The 21,397-nt window shown below is 51.3% G+C and overlaps 1 protein-coding gene across 7 annotated transcripts in view; it reads left to right on the top strand.

Annotated features, from left to right (window-relative positions):
* Nucleotides 1-10,078, top strand: part of SNAP47 (synaptosome associated protein 47) — a 46,600-nt gene extending 36,522 nt beyond the window's left edge. For 2 of the 7 annotated variants that reach the window (XR_012002624.1, XR_012002621.1), the window contains 3 exons: nt 4,979-6,160; nt 7,664-7,809; nt 9,130-10,078. Coding sequence is in view for 2 of the 7 variants with exons in the window: in XM_072763996.1 (XP_072620097.1) it covers nt 9,130-9,276 (147 nt within the window). In the remaining 5 variants the exon portion in view is untranslated. Of the gene's footprint in view, nt 1-4,978; nt 7,810-9,129 lie in introns of all 7 variants that reach the window. The other 5 variants (XR_012002622.1, XR_012002620.1, XM_072763996.1 and 2 more) reach the window with 3 other exon arrangements.
* Nucleotides 10,079-21,397: the final 11,319 nt, after the last annotated feature.

Here is a 21,397-nt window from a genome sequence, read left to right as displayed (position 1 = left end):
CCGAGTGTCACCTTGTCCATCAGCATCTCAGTGCACTTCTTTAGAACATAAAAGCTGTTAAAAGCCCTCACGCTGTGCTGCACTAGCCTTGGTTTGTCAGAATCCAAGGTCTCATTCAGGGAGATGTGCTTGTTGGTTTGTGAGAGAGAGAGTGAGTGTGTGTGTGTGTTCAGCTCACAACCATATGAGGCCTGTTCCAGCTGCTCAGCAAAGCGCCTCTCACTACACAGCTTCCCTCTGTCCTTTCCGTTAGCTTCACAGTCTTTTTGTAGCAAAAACTCAGTTGTTTCTCTGTGGAGATTTTGGTTTGCTTCTTCCTGACTCAGTTTCCCTGGTTCATAGCTCGAAGTTTAGTCATATCCAGGCTCTGGTTTAAAGAGGTTGTGTCATCCCTGGCACCACACACTTCCACCAGGGCACATAGGAAGACCATTTGTCTTTCAAACCTGTTTTTAAAGAAAAAGGCTTACTGACATGTCAGCCTAGGCATAGCCTCCTTTAAACTTGGCCATTTCCTTTCTGGAAAAAAAGTGCTCATCTTTGCTATGGGATATTTTAAATATGCATGATTTGTCACTCTTTCCCTGGGTCTAACTTAGTCACTTTGAGTAATGACCACGGAAATGCTGCTTTCTAGCTGTGACCAGCAAATGCTGCAGGTTACTGACTGAGGTTTTTGATGCACACATTGACTCCAGAATATGGCTTCAGGACTTGAGAAACCCCCATCCCATAAGGAAACACTCCCATTCTCTTGTGAATGGATGCGAGCCCACACACCTCAGGCTGCTGGCATCTGAGACCCTTCTCCCACCCTCGTGTGAAGCTGTCCTGCCACTGTGTCAAGACCAAGACAGGCACACAGCTTTTTGATGGGAAATGTAGGAATTTTATGTTAATTCTGGTGATGGCCATGTAGTGTGAGAAGGCCCTTCCAGTTTCACACCAGCAGCCTCTGCCCTAGAAGCCAAGAAGGTAGAGGTCATGATGAAGATGCCAGCAGCCGGGAATGGAATGAGCTTCCTCACCCACCTTCCACGTGAGACCATGTCTGTGGGGTTGGTCCTGAGCATCATCAGCGGCTTAGTGAGCCCTGTGGTGTCCGTGCTAGGAACAGCAGCTGCTGTGCTGAGTCAGGACTTTGGCCACAGGGTGGGGACGTGGTGACCCCTGAGTGCTGAGACTGGGGAGAGCCGCTGCGGAAGAGCAGGGCTTCACACCAGCCACCGGTCCTCCTCCCTGCAGGCACCCTGGGTCCACCAGAGAACGTTTTCTGGAGGTAAAACACATGTTTCCTATTTAGAGAAGTCTTAGCTGCGTAGCTGAAGCCCCAGCATAAGTAGGAATGAGGTAAATTTCTGGGGAAAACAGAAATGCGAGAAGCACTCCTCCCGTTCAGCTGTGGTTTCTGTGGCAGATGCGATTACCGTCCTTACGTGGAAATGGGTCTCGGTGACTTAGCCCGCAGTGGATGCTGAGAGATGCGGCTGGTGTGGTTTCCCCAGGACAGAAGGGTTCTGCACCCTATGCCAACTACCACCGCACGTGGGCCCCGGAGCAGCCCTCACTGTGGCGTCCACTGTCCATGGGGAGGGCCTGTGGTGGCAGCAGCCAGGCCAGGAAGCAGATTCACTGGGATAGGTTTGGCAGAGCGCCCTGAACCGTGGCTCCCATCTGAGGTGCTGACCTCTCCTCGCTCGAGCTGCTGCTTGTTTGTTACCAGATCTGTGTCCACTGCCTGGTCCATGCAGTTTGAGGTTCCGTCAGTCACCCTGCTCCCCAGACTGTCCATCCTGACCTTTCCCCCCTCTCCCCACCCAAGACCAGGATGAATAGTGAGCACTGCCAAGGGGCTCCCCTTAGGGGCTGCTGACCTTTTCCATAGTGGGGGTGTGGCGTGCGGACTGGGATGCAGGTCATGGTTCCCACAGTGGGGGTGCCCCGTGTGGGCTGGGGTGCAGGTCACATTTCCCACAGCAGGGGGGTGCAGCATGTGGACTGGGGCGCAGGTCACGGTTCCCACAGTGGGGGTGCCCCGTGTGGACTGGGGTGCAGGTCACGGTTCCCACAGTGGGGGTACCCCGTGTGGACAGGGGTGCAGGTCACGGTTCCCACAGTGGGGGTGCCCCGTGTGGACTGGGGCGCAGGTCACGGTTCCCACAGTGGGGGTGCCCCGTGTGGACAGGGGCGCAGGTCACGGTTCCCACAGTGGGAGTGCCCCGTGTGGACTGGGGCGCAGGTCACGGTTCCCACAGTGGGAGTGCCCCGTGTGGACTGGGGCGCAGGTCACGGTTCCCACAGTGGGGGTACCCCGTGTGGACTGGGGCGCAGGTCACGGTTCCCACAGTGGGGGTGCCCCGTGTGGACTGGGGCGCAGGTCACGGTTCCCACAGTGGGGGTGCCCCGTGTGGACTGGGGCGCAGGTCACGGTTCCCACAGTGGGGGTGCCCCGTGTGGATTGGGGTGCAGGTCACGGTTCCCACAGTGGGGGTGCCCCGTGTGGACTGGGGCGCAGGTCACGGTTCCCACAGCAGGGCGTGCAGAGTGTGGACTGGGACACAGGTCAAGGTTCCCACAGCGGGGGGGTTATATGCTATTGTTTTCCTGGCCTGATACCAGTGCAAACACTGGCCATCACTGGCCATCACTTAGGCCCAGTTGGGCATCTGTTACTTTGTAAATTATTAACAAAACTTCCAGAATACATCAAGCCTATGTCATCTGTTAAACCACCAGAAGGGACTTGGTACCAGGAAGGAGGTGCTGAGTAACTTCTCACATCCATGGCAGGTGACATTTCGGGGAGCAAACGTCTATCGGGGGACCTGCCCTAGCTGGGCAGTCTGGTCCTGGCGCTGGTGCGGCCCTGCTCTTGGCCCCACAGTCCCGGGTGGGCTGCACGCTTGCCCTGGCCCTGGCCTCCGCCTCTGGACAGCAAGGGCTCTGGGCAGCAGGGACCCTAGAACCCTCCACCTGCTGCACAAATGAGCACAGTGACAGGAAAGCTGACTCACAGGAGAATGTCATGCCCCACCTTATGTATTATCCATGGGTTTTCTGTACACTCCGCTGGTGAACTGCATCACTGGCAAACATAACCTGCCACTGTGGACCCCCTCCCCAGCCTCTCTGTGGCTTCACGTGCCCTTCGTGCTCTCCTCTGGGATCCTAGACAGCCCATTGCGCTCTCACACATTGGCTGTGGCCCCAGTCAAGAGCTGGCCCATGCTGTCTGTGGCAGTGGTGGCTCAGGTGGGGCTGGCAGGGCCCCTCACCCACACTCAGAAAGGACAGACCTGAGCGGTACAGATGCTCCGCTGTCTCGGAAACATGAACAGGGTGGGAATGCCGGATAAGGAACCCAGGGGTCTTGTCCATTGACAGGATTCCAGACGTGCCAGCATCTGGGTGAGCATCTCCCAGGGCAGCTGCTGTGCTGTGCAGACAGAGGAGCACCAGGGCCAGGGGCAGACGCTTTCCCGTCTTCTCAGTCAGCCTAGACGTGCCCCTGCCGTGTTAGGGGGTTTGGTCATTTATTACTGAGTTGCCAGGCTGTTTTTTATTGTAGGGAATGTATATGGTGTAAACGTTGCCATCTCGCCCACTCTCAGTGTGTAGTTCAGTGGCACTGATCATGCGCAGAGTGCCCTGCGGTGCCACTGCCTCCAGACAGTCCCCTGCAGCACCAGCCCCGTGCTGGCCCCTCCAGTCCTTGCTCTGTCATGTGTGTGTCCTTCCATGCTGGCCCCCCTCACTTTGCACTGTGTTTTCAGAGCTCATCTGTGTTTCCTTTTCACAGCTGAATGGATGGCCGACAGTTGTGTGTCCGTTCATCTGTGCCTGCAGTACGTGGTGCTGCTCTGAACATTCACACAAGAATCTGTGTGGGTCTGTGTCTGCTCCTTGGGGGCATATACTAGCTAGGCGTGCAATTGCTCGGTCACGGGATAATTCTAGGTGTAGATTTTTGATGAGCTGCCAAACTCTTTTCCATAATGGCCATACCATTTTATGTTCCTGACGGCACGGATGTGGGGAAGTGAGTCCTCTAGCTTCATTCTTCTTTTTCAGGATTGCTCTGGCTCTTCAGGGCTCCATGCAATTCTGTATGGATTTGAGCATCCGTTTTTCTGTTTCTGGGGGAATAAAAGGCTGCTGGAAATTTGATACTGCGTTGAATGTGTAGGTAACTTAGGGGCGTCTTGTTGTCCTGCCATCCAGGAGCACAGCACATCCCTCATTATTTAGGTTGTCTTTAATTTCTTTCAATGCGATGTGTGGGTTTTAGGCCTTTACCTCTATTTGCTTGTGTTCTGGGCTGAGCCCTATTTGGATCCCATAGTGACCTGATAGTGGGCTGGTTTCCAGGGTTCCCCTACAGCACTGTGGGTCCTCACGTGCATGTACCCTGACTGGACCTTGAGTTAGAGAGGCCACTGGAGGCTGATCAGCCAACTGTGAGTGAGGGCTCTCAGGGTCTCACAGTTAGGCTGCAGATCTTGAGGTGGGGACTGTGGTGGGTGCCTCCCTAGAAAAGAATCCTGTGCTGCTATCCACAGATAGCCCTTGGGGCCTCAAGGAATGCAGCAGAAGGGACAGGGTGGGACGTGGGGGTGGTCTGTATGTGCTGAATGTGACAGATTGTAGCCTAGAATGTTCTTTACAGCCTCCAGAGCTTTGGCTGTGCTGGAAGCCAATTTTTCCCTCTTTACCTTCTCTATAGCATATTAATGGCCCCAACTGGAAGAACTATTTGGAGTTGCAGACAGCTTGATTTATCCCAGCTCTGTTCTTAAATGGTTGCTAATTTCTCACTGCAAGAAAATTCACAGTTTTTCAGTGAGTCAGCTTAATAACAAGATCAGGGCAGACAGTCTAGCTAATACTAACCTCACTTTAGGTGCTTCGTATCAATACAGTAATACTTGGAATCCTGGAGCTTTATCATGAAGAACAACCAAACATTCTTTTCTTTCAGACCCTACATGAGGCCACCAGTACATAAAAGATGTTTTGGACACATCAAGACCCATGCTTCCGTGCACCACCACTCCCCTGCTGCCATTATGCAGTGATTCCACAAGGCTGGACGCCCTGGGGGTCCTGGTGGCACAGCTCGCAGCAGAGCTGGGCCTCCGACTCCCTGCTTCCCACATCATGATGGTTGGTGTGAGGTGCATACATGGAGATGCATCTGCTTTGGTCAGCGGACCTCCTCTGCTGGATGAGCTGTTTTTCCGTTTTTATAAACAAGGTGGAAACATGTCCATCTCCGCTCGTATCTGTGCTGCTGTCCCAAGATCTGTGGTGCCAGGAGGTAGAAGCTGTCAGGGCATGTGGCCAGAGCAGAGGAGAACGTAGTGATGTCTGCTGTGTCCTGGGGAGCACGTGGTGCCTCCTACTTCCAGCCCGGGTCACTGACACACCCGCACCTTGCCCGTGGAGAACGGAGCTTGCTGTGCAGACACAGTTGAGCACCTCTGCCCCTCTGGGCTGCAGATCGCTGAGTTCTCCAGACCATGCCGGCACACATTTGTGTCTCACCTGTGCCTGTGTATTTCTTTGGAGTTTATAAAAGTCACTTTCTCCTCAGCTCAGTTGGACAGTTTCTGTGTCAGGTGGACGTGCTTGCAGAGATGGCTGGTCACCGGGCTGACTTACTGGCATGGCAGGGGCTTGAGGCAGAGCCCAGGGACAGCCAGCTGATAGTTCAGAGGCTGGCGGCATGACACACCGATGACTAGACAGCTTGTCATCCTGGGCCGCAGAAGTAACAACTGTGTGAAGGTCTGGCCAGACTTCCTGTTCCCCATTCTTTCCACCCCGTGTTATATGGAATGCACATGATGGCATTTAATTTCTCTCATTCATTCCTTAAAGAGAAAAACACTGGACCAGGACTTGAGGTTCCTAGTTTGAAGACTTGCTCGGTGATTTTCTTTGCAGACTTGGTAGCTACACAGATCACACGTGTTTTTGTAGTATTCATTTCAAGTGCAGTTTTGGCGGGTCAGCCGGGCTCTCCACAGGCCACAGAGGAGGGGTCTCGGTGAGACATTTTCAGAACCAGACAGTTCAACAGGAACGAGCCCGTGTTTACACAATAGACTCCATAAAATGCTCAACTTGCACAGGCACATCAGTTGGTCTTGCTCACGAAGTAAGTTGTGTGTCTGTTATCTCTGCATAGGAGGCACAGACTCCTCCCTCTGCTGCTGCCTTGATAGGGAGGGGAGATGCCCACACAGGGGCTGGCATGGGGGACGGTGCTCAGGGGGAGGGTGTGGAGATGTGCTGTGAGGATACCACTCAGCAGCTTGCTAGAACTTCACGTAATAGAAGACCATATCTCGTTAATAATTCGTTATATTGATTCTATGTTGAAATGATAATATTTTTATTGAATTGAGTTAAACAGGATGCGTTGTTCAAATTAATAACACTTACCATTTTTTATAGGGCACCTGAATGGCTCAGTTGGAGGAGCCTGTGACTCTTGATCTTGGTGTCGTGAATTCAAGCCACATATCAGGATGTAGAGATTACTTAAATTAAAAAATGCTTACTGTTTTTACTGTTGAAAATGTGAGCATTAAAAAGTTTAAAGTCCAGGTGTGGCCCTCCTTATGTGGGGCCTTTGCCATAGCTTCTCAGAGCTCCAAGAGCAGGCCTGGGCTGGTGCCCTCCCCTCATGGCTGTTTGAATGGCTTGCTGATCCCTGGCAAGGGCCCTTTTGCCTTTCTAAGGAATGTGTGGAGTTCCTGTCAGTGTCACTGGTGCTGTGACACCTGTCGTCCACGAGCTCATCACACCAGGGCCACACAGTGCACACTGACTGCAGAGCCTGGGGCCTTGCACATGCCTCTCAGCCCCGTGTGTGCAACAGTTAGTGTGAGGGTTCACAGAGACATTCCATGCCCTCATTTGGGATGACTGTGGATGAGAAACCAGGAAACAGCTGTGTGGATATGCACTTCTACCCCCAGTGTCATGTCCCCAGGCCAGCGTATGGGTATGGGTATTCACACAGGTGCCACAGCATCACCAGCGGTGCTTGTCATCTAGGCTCAGGACAGGTTTTACTTTCTTCTCTGGCCCCATGTCCTGATTTTCTATCTGTGGTGTGAGTCTTGGAACAGGACAGGACAGTGGATGCCCCGCTCTGAAGGAAGTAGCTGTTGCCTTGTGGTGAGGCTGCACCCGGCCATCCACACAGCTGTGGTGGTGACTGCTCATAGTTCAGAGCCGGGTGGTTCTGAAGGACACTACATGGTTGACAAGGACATAGAGGTGGTGGACAGCGCATGTGGCCTCATTGCCCAGCACAAGGCAGGGGGGTGGAAGTACCACTCATGAGTGTGAAGTCAGGTATAACCAAGCATGTGGCCAACGCCAGTCTCCTCAGGGCCATAATGTGAATGTACCTGCTGGAGCAACCTCATTAGAACACTGAAAGTACAGGCCAACTGGGAGGGGTCATTGAGCAGAGAAGACGGAGTGCGAGGACCTGCCTCACACGGTGGTGATGGTGAGCAGCGACTGTTTATTATGCTGTTTGGGCCTCAGCCATATGAGGTCATAGGAACGCGATGGAAAAGACCTCCTGTATTAGGTCATCTAGCCCGTCCCTCAGAGCCGACTGACCCCACAGTATACTTTCCAGAGCTCCGTCCAGTTTTTCCAGTGACTCAGCGGCTCCCAGAGGGTGCAAAAGGCTGGTGTCTGAGCCTGCGACCTTGGGTCAGGATTTGTTCCTCCGCGCCTAGACGGAGCTCCCAGGGATGATGCTTGTGTGCAGAGATATGTGGGGTAAGTCCTGCCTCTGTCAGGAGTGCCTGTGACTGCAGATGGCCCTAGCGCTCCTCACCACCAGGTCCCTCCTGCAGCGGAGCCCTTCCAGGACTTGGCGGGGGCGCCTCACATCCCACTTTATAGTTTTCACAGCTTGTTCACATTTGTGAGCTCATTGCAGCCTCACCATTCCTGAGGAAGGAGTTGATCTTACTAAACTCCAAGCCACCTCCCTGCCTCCTCCATTCCATTCCTCCTGTATCCGATGAAGCAGCTCTCTCACGTGGTGGGCAGCACAGCGTCACTTTGTGTGAATGCACAGGGAGTGTCACGCCTTCCCCTGGGGTGCTGTGTGGTCTCCATGATGACAGTAGGTCTCAGGCTGCAGTGTCCCTGGCTGTGCCTGCGACAGTGATCTCTGAGTGCGGCGTGGTGTGGTGCCAGTAAAGTTAGATCTGGGGCCCTTCTCATGCTCACCCAGTCTGCCCACACTGACATCCGTCCCTAAGGGACAGAGGACTTTGACATGGGGAACAGGCCCCCGGGCTCCTCTGATGATTCATGTTCTGCAGTTCCTTTGTCCTGACCTAACCAGTGATCTGAAACTTTCCCTAAAAGAGGTATTAACATTTATTGCAAGTAGTTGGTCATTAAGATCTCTCTTAAAATCATTCCTTTTTGTTGTTACCTTGAGGATACTAAATTTTTTAATGCAGGCTCACCATGCATGTAGTTAAAGCACATTTCTCAATGCAAGTGGCCTCAATAGGATTGCAGTAAAGTGGCTGCTCTTACCAGGGTATGAGACGTTTCGACATGTGACATGAGTCCCAGAGATGTTGGCCTCCCAGAGCCCTGGGGCCTATGCTTCCAGGCCAGCCCACCTCTTTTTGCAGGGGCCCCAGGGGCTGTGCTTTGAGGCTGCTCCAGGCCTCGGGCTATTTGTATGTATCTGTGAAATGTTTCAAACAGGAAGAAAGGGATTTGGCTTACGTGGGCGCATACAGGTAATAGAGACAGTGGTTGGTCAGAGCCGGAGCCTGGTTGTGCCCTGAGCCAGCCCTCCCCTGCTCTGTGGCTGGAACAGCAGTGCCCCGGGGCATCGTCAGGAGGGAGGGGGCTGGAGCTGGCCAGAGGGCAGGCTCCGCAGCCCTGGGGGTCAGTGCTGGTCAGCAGCAGAGCTGAGACCCAAACCCGGGATTGGAGGGCAGAGGGTTTGTCATCCCCACTGACTCACAGAATTTCCTAAGTAGTGCAAAAGTGATGGAAAGAAATAGTGTCTATTTTTGAGAGCTTAAGAGAAGGCAGCCCCTCCTGCCATGTATGCTGCTCTTGCAGATCCTGAGGAAGCTGAAGAGTCTCGCACTGGACACTGAGACGGAGCTGGAGAGGCAGGATGACGTCCTGGATGGCATCACCGCAGCCATTGACCGGACCACCTTAACCATTGACAAGCATAACCAACGTACAAAAAAACTGACCTAGGACTGGAAAGCAGAGAGGTGACTGGTTCTGATGACAGTGGCTTCCCTGAAGACTTTGTCCTCAACACTTGCATGCTTCCTACATAAAAATCTGGGAAGTCGTCCCAGGGGCCAGTTAGTAGTTGCAGGCCCTGTGCCAGGAGCTGTGGGCTTGCCTCAGGGTGCAGGGCTGCTGTGATGTGATTCCTTCCTGCCATAATACAGGCAGGGAAGGGGGAGCTCCAGGAGAGGGAGGTCTGCCTGCAGATCCAACAAGTCCCCCCAAGCCCCTGCCCTGGGCTTGGTGGTGGCCCTGCTCCCCCCACTCCCGCCAGGCCCCAGCTCCCTGCTCCCCTACTCCCCCCAGGCCCCAGCTCCCTGCTCCCCTGTTCCCCTCAGGTCCCAGTTCCCTGCTCCCCCCAGGCCTCGGCTCCCCCTTCCTACTGGAGCCTTTCAGAGGGTCCACAGTAACAGGAAGGCTCTTACCCACACGGCTGGCTGCACCCAGTGGCTGCTTTGCATGGCCAGCATCCCCACTAGCTGAATTTTCATTCTTTCTCTGTTCTTGCTAGGTGTAAAAGGGCAATTTAAAACTCTGTGAAAGAAATGTGCTGATTTTTGAATCTGCCTCCCCTCTGTGGGCTGCTCTGCATGGGCTCCTCTCATGTCACTTCGTTCCATTCTTCTCTGGAAGACGGGCCTATGTCTTTTGGTTGTACTGTGACCTCCAGTACTTCTGTAGGTCTTTCTGTGAACACCTGGAATATTCTTGTCCAGTTTGTAGCCAAGTGTGAAAATAATACATATTGCACCTATTTTTAAAAGTGTTGATTTTTTTTTTCTTTAACTGCTCTATTTCTATCCAGAAACAAAAGAGAACTCATGGTTTAGAATGTATTTTGAAGATGTGCAGTCTTGCTGCTTTTTGCTTAGTTTTGGGTGTCTTAGTGAAAGGGCCCCTCAGGGAAGGATGAGGCCAAAGTGGAGAAGTGGGTGACCCCTTCCCCTATCACAGCCAAACAGGCCACCTGCAGTCTGCTTTGCAGTAGCATCCAGGAGGGCTGTGCACAGAGGTGCTTTTAGGCCTTGACAAAGTGTCCCTTTCAGACTGCACGGCAGGCCCCGTGCTGACGTTCTGGGTCCTGGACGGTTTGAAGAGTGAATGGGCAGGCACAGTGCTAGTTTTCTAGGGCTGCTAATGAAATACCATAAATGAGGGTCTCGGGACACCAAGCTCTGTCCCCTCCCAGGTCTGGAGGCCAGGAGTCTGCAGTCAAGGTGTCGTGGCCGTGCTCTCCACCTGGAGGGCCCCCAGGCATTCTGAGCTCGTGGCCATGTCTCCCCAGTCTCTGCCTCTGTCACTACACGGTCATCTCAAATCTCCTTTTCTCATAAGGACATCTGGCTCGCCCTGAGCCAGGATCAGCCTTTGCATCGTGTGACAATTTCCACTAAGGTCTCATTTCTGAGGTTTGGTGTGGGTGTGAATTTTGGAGTGCTGTGACTTCTGGAAGCTGACTTGTTCGAGAAGACACAGGAAGGGGCACCTGGATGGCCCAGTGGTTGAGCACCTGCCTTTGGCTCAGGTCATGATCCCGGGGTTCCAGGATCAAGTCCCGTATTCCCCCCAGCCTGCTTGTCCCTCTGCCTGTGTCTCTGCCTGTCTTCGTGTCTCTCATGAGTAAATAAATAAAATCTTTAAAATCTTTAAAAAATATTTAAAATCTTTAGAATCTTTTAAAAAAAAAAAAAAAGACACAAGAAGTAGCACTTCCAGAAAGTATCCTTCACAGGGGTCTTCTAATTCTTCACTTCTTGGTGAATTCTGTTCCTAGTCTCTAGCTGCATTTTTTGGTCTGTACTTCCCAACCTCCACTGCACCTGTCCCATCAAGGTTTCTGACTGATGCTGGTGTGTGAGTGGTTGCTCCTGACTTTTCCTGGCAGGATGAGGATGGAGCTTTCAGAGCTCACAGCCACTCCAGAGGTCTGAGCCCCATGCAGTTCTTCTGCTCATGCTCAGTGCTGAAGAGGGCAGGGAGGGCACAGCAGATGTGTAGATGTGTCAACAAGCACAGTCACTGAGAGGTTATGTACTGCCCAGAGGTGTTGGCTGGATGGCATCCTATGGAGTGAGGAAGAATGCTGGAGGAAAGGCAGCCCGTGCCCTGGGCCCAGGGCAAGTGCAGGTGGGCAGGCTGTGTTCCCAGAAGCTGCCACTTGTCACAGCAGCCCAGGAGGAGTGACATTCCCAGACATGGAGCATATGGTTCTGAGTGACAGCTGTGCTCTGGGCTCACACCAGGGACTCAGAAAATGCACACACGTGTGCCTACCCACATGTACGTGCATGCGTGCGTGTACACACACTGACCCCAGGCTCCTCAAAGTCTCTATGGGAAACGTGCTTCTCAAGTATTTCTAAGGAGCCGGCAAAGCGAGGGCCGCAGACCCATTGTCTTTCTCTCCACATCTCTGTGTGGAGAGCCCTGAGCAGCCAAGGGGAAATCAAACGTGCCCCACCCTTGATGCTGTTGTGAATCCCCAAGGGTGCTGATGCCTTTCTGATCCCCCGAGGGCCCTGATGTCACCCCCCTCCTGCTCCCTACCCCAGGTGCTCTAACTCTACCCCCCACTGCTCCCCACCCCAGGTGCTCTAACTGTATCTCTTACTACTCTTCCCTTTTGTGTATTCACTCCTCCTCCTCCTCGTACTACTCCCTAGTGTGGGTGGATGGGCTCTGCCTCTGCATTTTGGACTCTTGTAGAGAATGTAACTGGGACTGCACACTGAGTTGCTCCTGAAAGGGAAGTAGGTGAGTAGTCAGGCTAGTGACCTCTCCTGTGCTCCTCAGGTGGCCCCAGCAGTGGTGGGATGGCTGGAGCCTGGTTCTTCAGCATCAGGTGAGTAGATTATCTGGACAGTGTCAGGGGCCCTGTTCTGCAACTGTTGTCAGTAGCAGCTGGCTGTTTGAAGGCAGCCTGTGGCATCTCCTCCTTCCTGTTTCAGTTTCCTAACATGGGCCTTGACCTCTGACATTGCCGTTCAGTCCATGTGGGGGCTGAGGTCACCATGTGCTTTATTCCTGCCCCTAAATCTGTTTGCTCTTCACTGATGGCGTTGGATTATGTTAGTCTGTTGTCACCATGTGAGGTATTTGAGCTTCCTAAAACACAAAATGTCTCGAATTCAGTTTTACTCAACATAACTGGACAAAATGCAAGAATCTTAGAGCAGCACAAATCAGCATTGTGCTGACATGATACTGCTGCTTTTCAATCAGGACAAAACAATCCTGAGGTTAATTGGTTTGTTTCGGGTAGGGGCGGGCAGACTTCTATAAAAGGCCCAGAATTCACTACTTCATGTTTTGAACCATATGATGTCTGTTGCAACATCTGAGGTGTGCTGTTTACAAGACCACAGCCTGGACTTGATGTCTTCAGATAAAGTTGCCTGTGACATTTGTCATTTATTTCATGTATCAGGAAATGTTTTTCTTGTTTTTTGTTAATTTTATTTATTCATGAGAGACACACAGGTAGAGACACAGGCAGAGGGAGAAGCAGGCTCCATGCAGGGGGCCTGACATGGGACTGAATCCCGGGACCCCAGGATAACACCCTGAGCCAAAGGCAGATGCTCAACCGCTGAGCCACCCAGGCATCCCTGTTTTTCTTGTTTTGATTTTATTCTTTGAACTAATTGAATTTTAGACACGTTCTATGCATGCAAGCTGTAGGACAGGCGGTGTGTGTTCCTTAGGAGGGTATACCTGGCCTTCTGTCCAGGAGGCCAACAGCACGGCAGTACAGCAGGTGACTGCAGCTGAGTCCAGGGTCGTCACCAGGAGGCCCACATCCCATCCCCAGGTTCACAGATGCAGTAATGGCACATAGTCTCCTCCCAGAGCTAGGAGAGGGGAGGAGGGTGACTGATGATGGTTTCTACAAATGATTTTTTCTGCAGGCTCCAAATTATCATGGATGGAAATTTTAGGAGAGGAAAATACAAACATGCTTGAGACATTTTCAGACACCACAGAAACACTTGACTGTGCAGTCAGTGAGGGTTGGGGCTTTGGGTTGGGTTGGGTTTGGAGTTTGATAAAATGCTCTCTTGGAGGCAGCTCTGCAGGTTAGGGCATCAACCCTGGCGCAAGACTACCAGCCTCACCTGTGAGGACCCCCTCCATTCTCACTGCTGCCAGTGTAATTATTAGCTATAGGTTGGAGTAAAACTTGAAAGACACACAAATTGTAGTCAGTTTTCACATTTGCAACTGATTTCCACATCCACGTAATATTTCAGACTTTTGGCACCCATCTGGAAACTTGGAACAGCAGTCAGCCTGTCGAGGAGGTAATTTCCCTGATTCATTTTGAAAGTGAAAAGCCACAGGGTTGGAGGCAAGGGTGGTCCTGCTTCCCAGAAGGGCCCTCAGGCTCCTCCCTGGGTTTCCTCAGCAGGGAAGGTACTGACTTGCAGATCCAGGGGCTCCTCCCAGCCCTGGAGAGCTAGGCAGGGGCCACGCTCTCAGTTATCAGGAGTGGAGGGCTGTGGTACAGGGAAGGGAGCCCCTGTACCTTCCTGCTGCAGGAGCCGGGGGTGATGAGCGTGGAGACTGCTCTGTCAGCCTGGCCTGTGTATCTGGGGCTCCTGCAGGTGTGGACAGGTATGTCCTCAAAGCATGGTTGGCGTCCCATCACGTACAACTGCAGGCAGCGGGACCTCAGAGAAGCTCTGGCACCTTCCCCCACCAGGTTCCTCAGGGTCCTTCAGATTTTGCTCAGCATCTCCTGTCCCCACCTCCGCCTTTCCCTTTCACCCTAGGGAGAGAAGTATGAGCCGAAGGACAGGTGAGTTGCTTTCCTCAGCTGACCCTTCTGCTTGGAAGGTGGGAAAGTTACAGAAGGGGCATCTTTCCTAAAGGGAGCAAAGGCCTTGTGTCCATCATCTCGTTGTAGGATGCAGAAACCCAGCTGGATGTGGGGGACAGTCAGGGCCTCACAGGCTTTCCTGAAAGTGCTCCAACAGCCCAACACCACTGTCCCAGGCTGCTCCCCCACCCGCCGCCAGTGGCTGTTCCCCCTTGCCTGGCCATGCAGCTGGTGCAGGAGGTCGGTGAGGCTGACCCTTGTTCAGAAGCACTGGGGCACTTGCCCTGGGAGGGGTGGGGGCAGGCAGAAGGGCACGCCTACCACTCGGCGTCCCTCACATGAAGAGCTGTCATTACAAACCCCAAGAGAAGAGCATCAGTTACAGGCTCCAAAAGGACAAGGTGTGCATTGCAGCTCCTATCAGAAATTCCCCACCTCTGCAGTCCAGCCAATGAGAAACCATTACTGTCCTGAATTGCCCTTCTCTTATCCCTGAATACACCCATTTTTGCTCACAAAGTAACAATTTTATTTTTAAAGTTAAGGGAAAGCAAGGAATGTGCAGCCTCATGACGTCCCTTGGATGTCACTCTTGGGACCTCAGGCTGTGTTTTCCAATGGATGTGATATGCTGGTTCCAGATGTGGCAATAGCTCTGAGAGGTGCTGCTGGGGAATGAGATGATGGGGACGGGTAGAAGGCCTAAGCCCCAGCAGCATCTCCAAGTGCTGAGTGAGTGCTTCATCTACTAATCGAACACATCTGGCCACTTGTGTGGCATTGCTCCAAGGGCTCACAGAGCAACCCCACAATGGCACCGATGCCACTGGCAGGTATCACGCGCTCTGCACGTGAGATTCCAAGTGACCAGCAGGAGCCAGCCTGCAAGGAGGACTGTGTGGAAAGAAGGGAAGGAGTCTCAGGTCCCAAACTGGGGCCTGGACGAGCAAAGGCTGCTCAGGGTCCAGATCCAAAACCACCCATTTATGCCCCATCTCATAGTAAAATGGTATCCTGGAGTCTGAGGCTGGCTGCTAAACCCAGACGACCTTTCTCCCCAAGTGGCTTGACCTCACAGCACATGGCCCTGACAAAGGATGTCACAGAGGGAACTGGAGAAATTGCTGGGGGAGTGGAACAAGATACCCTGGGTAGCAACAGTATCATCCCTCCAGACAAACCCAAATTGGGAGGTGCCCGAACCTGCAGCCGCACTTTCTTTGTGTGCTGGCAGGAGTGTTTAGGTCATGAGAAGGGAGATCATTGCATATTGTCCAAGCGCACTCTGACCTCTGGGTTTGGAAGAGTAAGTGCTCTGCCCTCGTGAATTCACACCCTGACCCTAGATGCCCACAGTTCAAGACCTGCTGCCATGAACATGCTCAGCCCTCCCTCATTACACTGCCCAGAATAGTAATGTTACCCACTTCCTAACACATCCTATGAGGCCAGCATTATCCTAATACAAATCCAGCAAAGACATTACAAAGGAACCACAGACAAATATCTCTCATGAGCATAGATGCAAAAATATTCAACAAAATGTTAGCAAATCAAATCCAACAATCCATAAAAGTAATTATACACCCTGAGCCAGTGTTGTGCAAGGCTGGTTCACCATCCAAAAGTCAATTAATACAATCTATCACAACAGACTAAAGAAAAATTGTATGATCATATTAATAAATATAAAGTATTTGACAAATTCTAACATGCAGTCATGATTAAAAAGTAAAGAAAAAAAAGAAAGAAAAGAAAAAGAAGAAAGAAAGAGAAAGAAAAAAACCTTCCAGCAAAATAGGAATGGGGGAAATTTTGTCAACTTCATAAAGAACATCTATAAAGCATCTATGTCTTCCTCTGTGAGACTTCTGTTCATGTCTTTTGCCCATTTCATGATTGGATTGTTTGTTTCTTTGCTGTTGAGTTTAATAAATTCTTTATAGATCTTGGAAACTAGCCCTTTATCTGATACGTCATTTGCAAGTATCTGCTCCCATTCTGTAGGTTGTCTATGAGTTTTGTTGACTGTATCCTTTGCTGTGCAAAAGCTTCTTATCTTGATGACGTCCCAATAGCTCATTTTTGCTTTTGTTTCTTTTGCCTTCGTTGATGTATCTTGCAAGAAGTTATGTGGCTGAGTTCAAAAAGGGTGTTGCTTTGTTCTCCTCTAGGATTTTGATAGAATCTTGTCTCACATTTAGATCTTTCATTCATTTTGAGTTTGTCTCTGTGTATGGTGTAAGAGAGTGGTCTAGTTTCATTCTTCTGCATGTGGCTGTCCAATTTTCCCAGCACCATTTATTGAAGAGACTGCCTTTTTTTCCAGTGGATAGTCTTTCCTGCTTTGTTGAATATTAGTTGACCATAAAGTTGAGGGTCCACTTCTGGATTCTCTATTCTGTTCCATTGATCTATGTGTCTGTTTTTGTGCCAGTACCACACTGTCTTGATGACCACAGCTTTGTAGTACAACCTGAAATCTGGCAGAGGAAGACATGGACATGGCCAACAAGCACATGAGAAAATGCTCCGTATCACTTGCCATCAGGGAAATATAAATCAAAACCACAATGAGATACCATCTCACACCAGTGAGAATGGGGAAAATTGACAAGACCAGAAACAACAAATGTTGGAGAGGATGTGGAGAAAGGGGAACCCTCCTGCACTGTTGGTGGGAATGTGAACTGGTGCAGCCACTCTGGAAAACTGTGTGGAGGTTCCTCAAGGAGTTAAAAATAGACCTGCCCTACGACCCAGCAATTGCACTGCTGGGGAATTAGATACAGATGCAGTGAAACGCTGGGACACCTGCACCCCAATGTTTATATTGCAGCAATGTCCACAATAGCCAAACTGTGGAAGGAGCCTCGGTGTCCATCGAAAGATGAATGGATAAAGAAGATGTGGTCTATGTATACAATGGAATATTCCTCAGCCATTAGAAATGACAAATACCCACCATTTGCTTCAACGTTGATGGAACTGGAGGGTATTATGCTGAGTGAAGTAAGTCAATTGGAGAAGGACAAACATTATATGTTCTCATTCATTTGGGGAATATAAAAATTAGTGAAAGAGAGTAAAGGGAAACGAGAGAGAATGAGTGAAAATATCAGTGAGGGTGACAAAACATAAGAGACTCCTAACTCTAGGAAAGGAACAAGGGGTAGTGGAAAGGGAGGTGGGTGGGAGGTGGGGGTGACTGGGTGATGGGCACTGAGCGAGGGCACTTAGTGGGATGAGCATTGGGTGTTATGCTAAATGTTGGCAAATTGAACTCCAGTAAAAAAAAATTTTTAATTAAAATAAAACTAAAAAAACTGAAAATATAAACTCAATTTCTGCCAAAAATAAACAACAAAATAAAACGTCTATGGCTCACATCATATTTACTGGTGAGAAATAAGAAAATTTCCTGCTCAGATCGTGAACGAAGCAAAGTGTTCCCTCTCACCACTCCTTTTTTTTAAATAATAAATTTATTTTTTATTGGTGTTCAATTTGCCAACATACAGAATAACACCCAGTGCTCATCCCATCAAGTGCCCCCCTCGGTGCCCGCCACCCAGTCACCCCCACCCCCTGCCCTCCTCCCCTTCCACCACCCCTAGCTCATTTCCCAGAGTTAGGAGTCTTTATGTTCTGTCTCCCTTCCTGATATTTCCCACACATTTCTTCTCCCTTCCCTTATATTCCCTTTCACTATTATTTATATTCCACAAATGAATGAGAACAAGAAATGTTTGTCCTTCTCCAATTGATTTACTTCACTCGGCATGATACCCGACAGTTCCATCCACTTTGAAGCAAATGGTGGGTATTTGTCTTTTCTAATGGCTGAGGAATATTCCATTGTATACACAGACCACATCTTCTTGATCCATTCATCTTTCGATGGACACCGAGGCTCCTTCCACAGTTTGGCTATTGTGGACATTGCTGCTAGAAACATCGGGGTGCAGGTGTCTCGGCGTTTCACTGCATCTGAATCTTTGGGGTAAATCCCCAGCAGTGCAATTGCTGGGTCATAGGGCAGGTCTATTTTTAACTCTTTGAGGAACCTCCACACAGTTTTCTAGAGTGGCTGCACCAGTTCACATTCCCACCAACAGTGCAAGGGAGTTCCTTCACCAGTCCTTTTCAATGTCGTACTAGAATTCCCAGCTAACGAGATGAGATAGGAAAAGTATATTGATTGGAACAGGGAGGAAACTGCAGATAGGAAGACTCAATAGTGTCAAGATATCAGCATTTACAAACCTGTTCTGTAGATCAGTGCATTCCCAATTAAAATCCCTGCAAATTATCCTGCGGATGTCAACAAGCTTATTATAAAGTGTATTTTCAGGAGCAGAGGACTCAGAATAGGCACTTCAGTGTTGGTCAAGAACAGAGAATTGACACTACCTGCCCTCAAGACTCACTATAAAGGTACCGTCATCAAGGCAGGATGGTATCCGTGAAAGAACAGAGCACAGATATAGACCCCCAGACATAAAGCCGACAGATCTTGGGCAAAACAGCAAAGGCAATACAATGAACCAGTCTTTTCAGCCAGTGGTACTGGGCATCCATATTCAGGAAAAAAAAATCTAGGCTGATACCTTATATCCTTCACAAAAATTAACTCAAAATAGATTATGGGCCCAAATGTAAAACATACAATAATAACAACGTCCCAGGAGACAACATGTGGGGAACCCAGATGGCCTTGGGTATGGTGAGGCCTTTTATTTTTTTTTTAATTTTTATTTATTATGATAGTCACACACAGAGAGAGAGAGAGAGAGGCAAAGACAGAGGGAGAGGGAGCAGCAGGCTCCATGCCCTGGGAGCCCGACGTGGGATTTGATCCCGGGTCTCCAGGATCGCGCCCTGGGCCAAAGGCAGGTGCTAAACCACTGCGCCACCCAGGGTTCCCTGGTGAGGCCTTTTAGCCCGTGAAAGAGAATGGATAAGCTGGACTTCTTTACAGTGCAAGTCTTCTGCTCTGGGAAAAACTGTCAAGGCAGAAAGTGTTTGCAAAAGGTATACCTGATAAAGGACTGTTATCCAAAGGACTGAATGAATATATGAGATGTGGGCCGTCCACACAATGGAACAAACGGGCTCCCGCACCACGAAGAGCCGCGGGTGAACCTGAAGCGTGGGTTACTGGGTGAAAGTTGCCCATCCCAGCAGGCACACACCCTGTGATTCCAAGTGTGGGGCATTCTGGAGAAGGCGGGGCTGTGGACACAGGAGACAGGTCCTCTCTGTGGGCGCCTGGGGGGAAGGCAGGGAGGACTCGGGGAGCACTGAGGAGCTTCGGGACAGTGAAACCATCACTGCGTTTTGCCACTGGAATGTGGGTATATCTGAACTCATAGATGCCAGCACCAAGACTGCACCCCTATGTATGCCGCAGACTTTGGGTGACCATGCTATGTCAGAATAGGCTCTTCTGTGTGCATGGATGCACGCCTCCAATGTGAGATTTGGACGGCAGGACAGCCTATGCTCATCTGGGGTCAGGCGTATATGGGAACTCTGTCCCTTCCACTCGATCCTGCTATGAACCTAAACTGCTCTAAGAAAGAGAGTTGGAGGGAGGACAGGAGGGTCTGATCCCAAGATATACCAAAGTCCAGTCGGTTTCGAGGCCTGACTGCACTCCTCTGTGATCCAAGCCTTTGCTCTCTGCTCTTGGGGTCACTCTGTCTTCTCTTGAAGGGAAGAGCATGTCCAAAGCCTGTTTTCTGCCTGAAATTTTGGAAGTCCAACGGCCCTGTTTCCCTGGGTCCCTTTCGGTCTAAGCGGGCAGTACTTCTGCTCATATGACGTTCTCCAAGACCTCGCGGGCCACACTGTCAGAGGGTCCTGCGCTCCGCAGCCTCTGCGCTGGCTTCCGCAGAGAGGCCCAGGCACCTGCAAGCCAAGGGCTGGCTCTGTCCAGGGCATGCTCTGCCAGCCGTGGATCTTTGCAACTTAGCAGGCTGAAACCTTCCCAAACCATCAGGAGCTGCTCCGGGCATCTTCCATTCACCTCCATGTGGCCGGCCACACACCAGGCAAGGCCTACCACCCTTGACTCACAGGTTCTGCTCTTGACACAGTCCCGCTGAGCTCTCTGCTGTTGTCCCAAGTGTCCCCCATCTCTGAGAGCCTGTCGAACTGCCTGTTTCTGCCAAAGGACTGTTCAAGGCAGCTGGGACTTTTTTCTCTCATGTGTCAAAATTGTCAAACCATTCTCCCAATTCCAAAGCCACTTGCACAGTTTTAGGTACTGTTAAGGTGGCCCCCCACGTCCTGGTAACAGGATCTGCTAGTTTCCTGTGGCTGCCATAACAAAGCAGCATAAACAGGGTGGCTTGAACCAAAAGGAATGCTTTCCCCCGGCTCTGGAGGCCAAGATCTGCAGCCAGGTTGTTGGCCGGACTGCATCACTGGGGCACATCCAGGCACATCCAGGTTGCTGTCAGAATCGGGCTGCTTGCCAAGGTCCCACTTTCATTTTTGGCTGCCAGCTAGGCTGCTCTGAGCTCCTGGAGGTCGCCTGCACCCCTCACCCCATGGTCCCCTCCGTCTGTGCCAGCAGCCAGATCTTCCCATGCTGGGAATTTCAAACTCCCCTTCTGTGACCAGCAACAGAATGGTCTGCTTATAAAGGACCTCATGTGGTGAGATCAGGCCCACTCAGATGCTGCCCTGCCTGAAGGTCCCTGGATCTGGGACCCCAAATCCATCTGTAGAATCCTGTCACAGCGCCGTCCGATTGGTGTTGGATTGAGTTACTGGGAGCAGCTGTGTGCACAACAGAGCAGAGATGCTGGGGGCATCTCGGGATCTGCTCCTGTTTCCAGGAGAGCTGCGGTCCAGCTCTCAGTCCCCATGTACCCAAAGGGAGTGGACACCTCGCCCCTCAGCGACCATTCCTCGCCACGTGAGGAAGTCAGTCCTCACCTCTGAACGTGCATTTCTGCATCTAGATTATGCAGATCCTGAAGAACCCATGTCCCAAGCAGACAGAGCCCCTGGCCGGGGCCCCTTAGTGCTGCAGCCCTGGTGAGATCCCCTGCCCCTATGTGTCTGAGGAGGCTGCAGCCGCACGATGAAGGCCGTGCTGGGGGAAGAAGCCCAGCAGCTAAGGGGACCGGGTCCTCTGCCATCGCAGCAGGAACCCTCTCCTGTCTGTCCGGGCAGCCTGACTGTAGGCTGACAGCCCCACCAGAACCTGCAGCAGGCCAGCGAGGTACAGCCGCAGGTCTGCACTGGGTG

The sequence above is a fragment of the Vulpes vulpes genome, chromosome 7 (assembly GCF_048418805.1).
Source record: "Vulpes vulpes isolate BD-2025 chromosome 7, VulVul3, whole genome shotgun sequence".
In the NCBI taxonomy this organism is placed as follows: domain Eukaryota; kingdom Metazoa; phylum Chordata; class Mammalia; order Carnivora; family Canidae; genus Vulpes; species Vulpes vulpes.
This window is presented reverse-complemented; position numbering and strand designations above follow the sequence as displayed.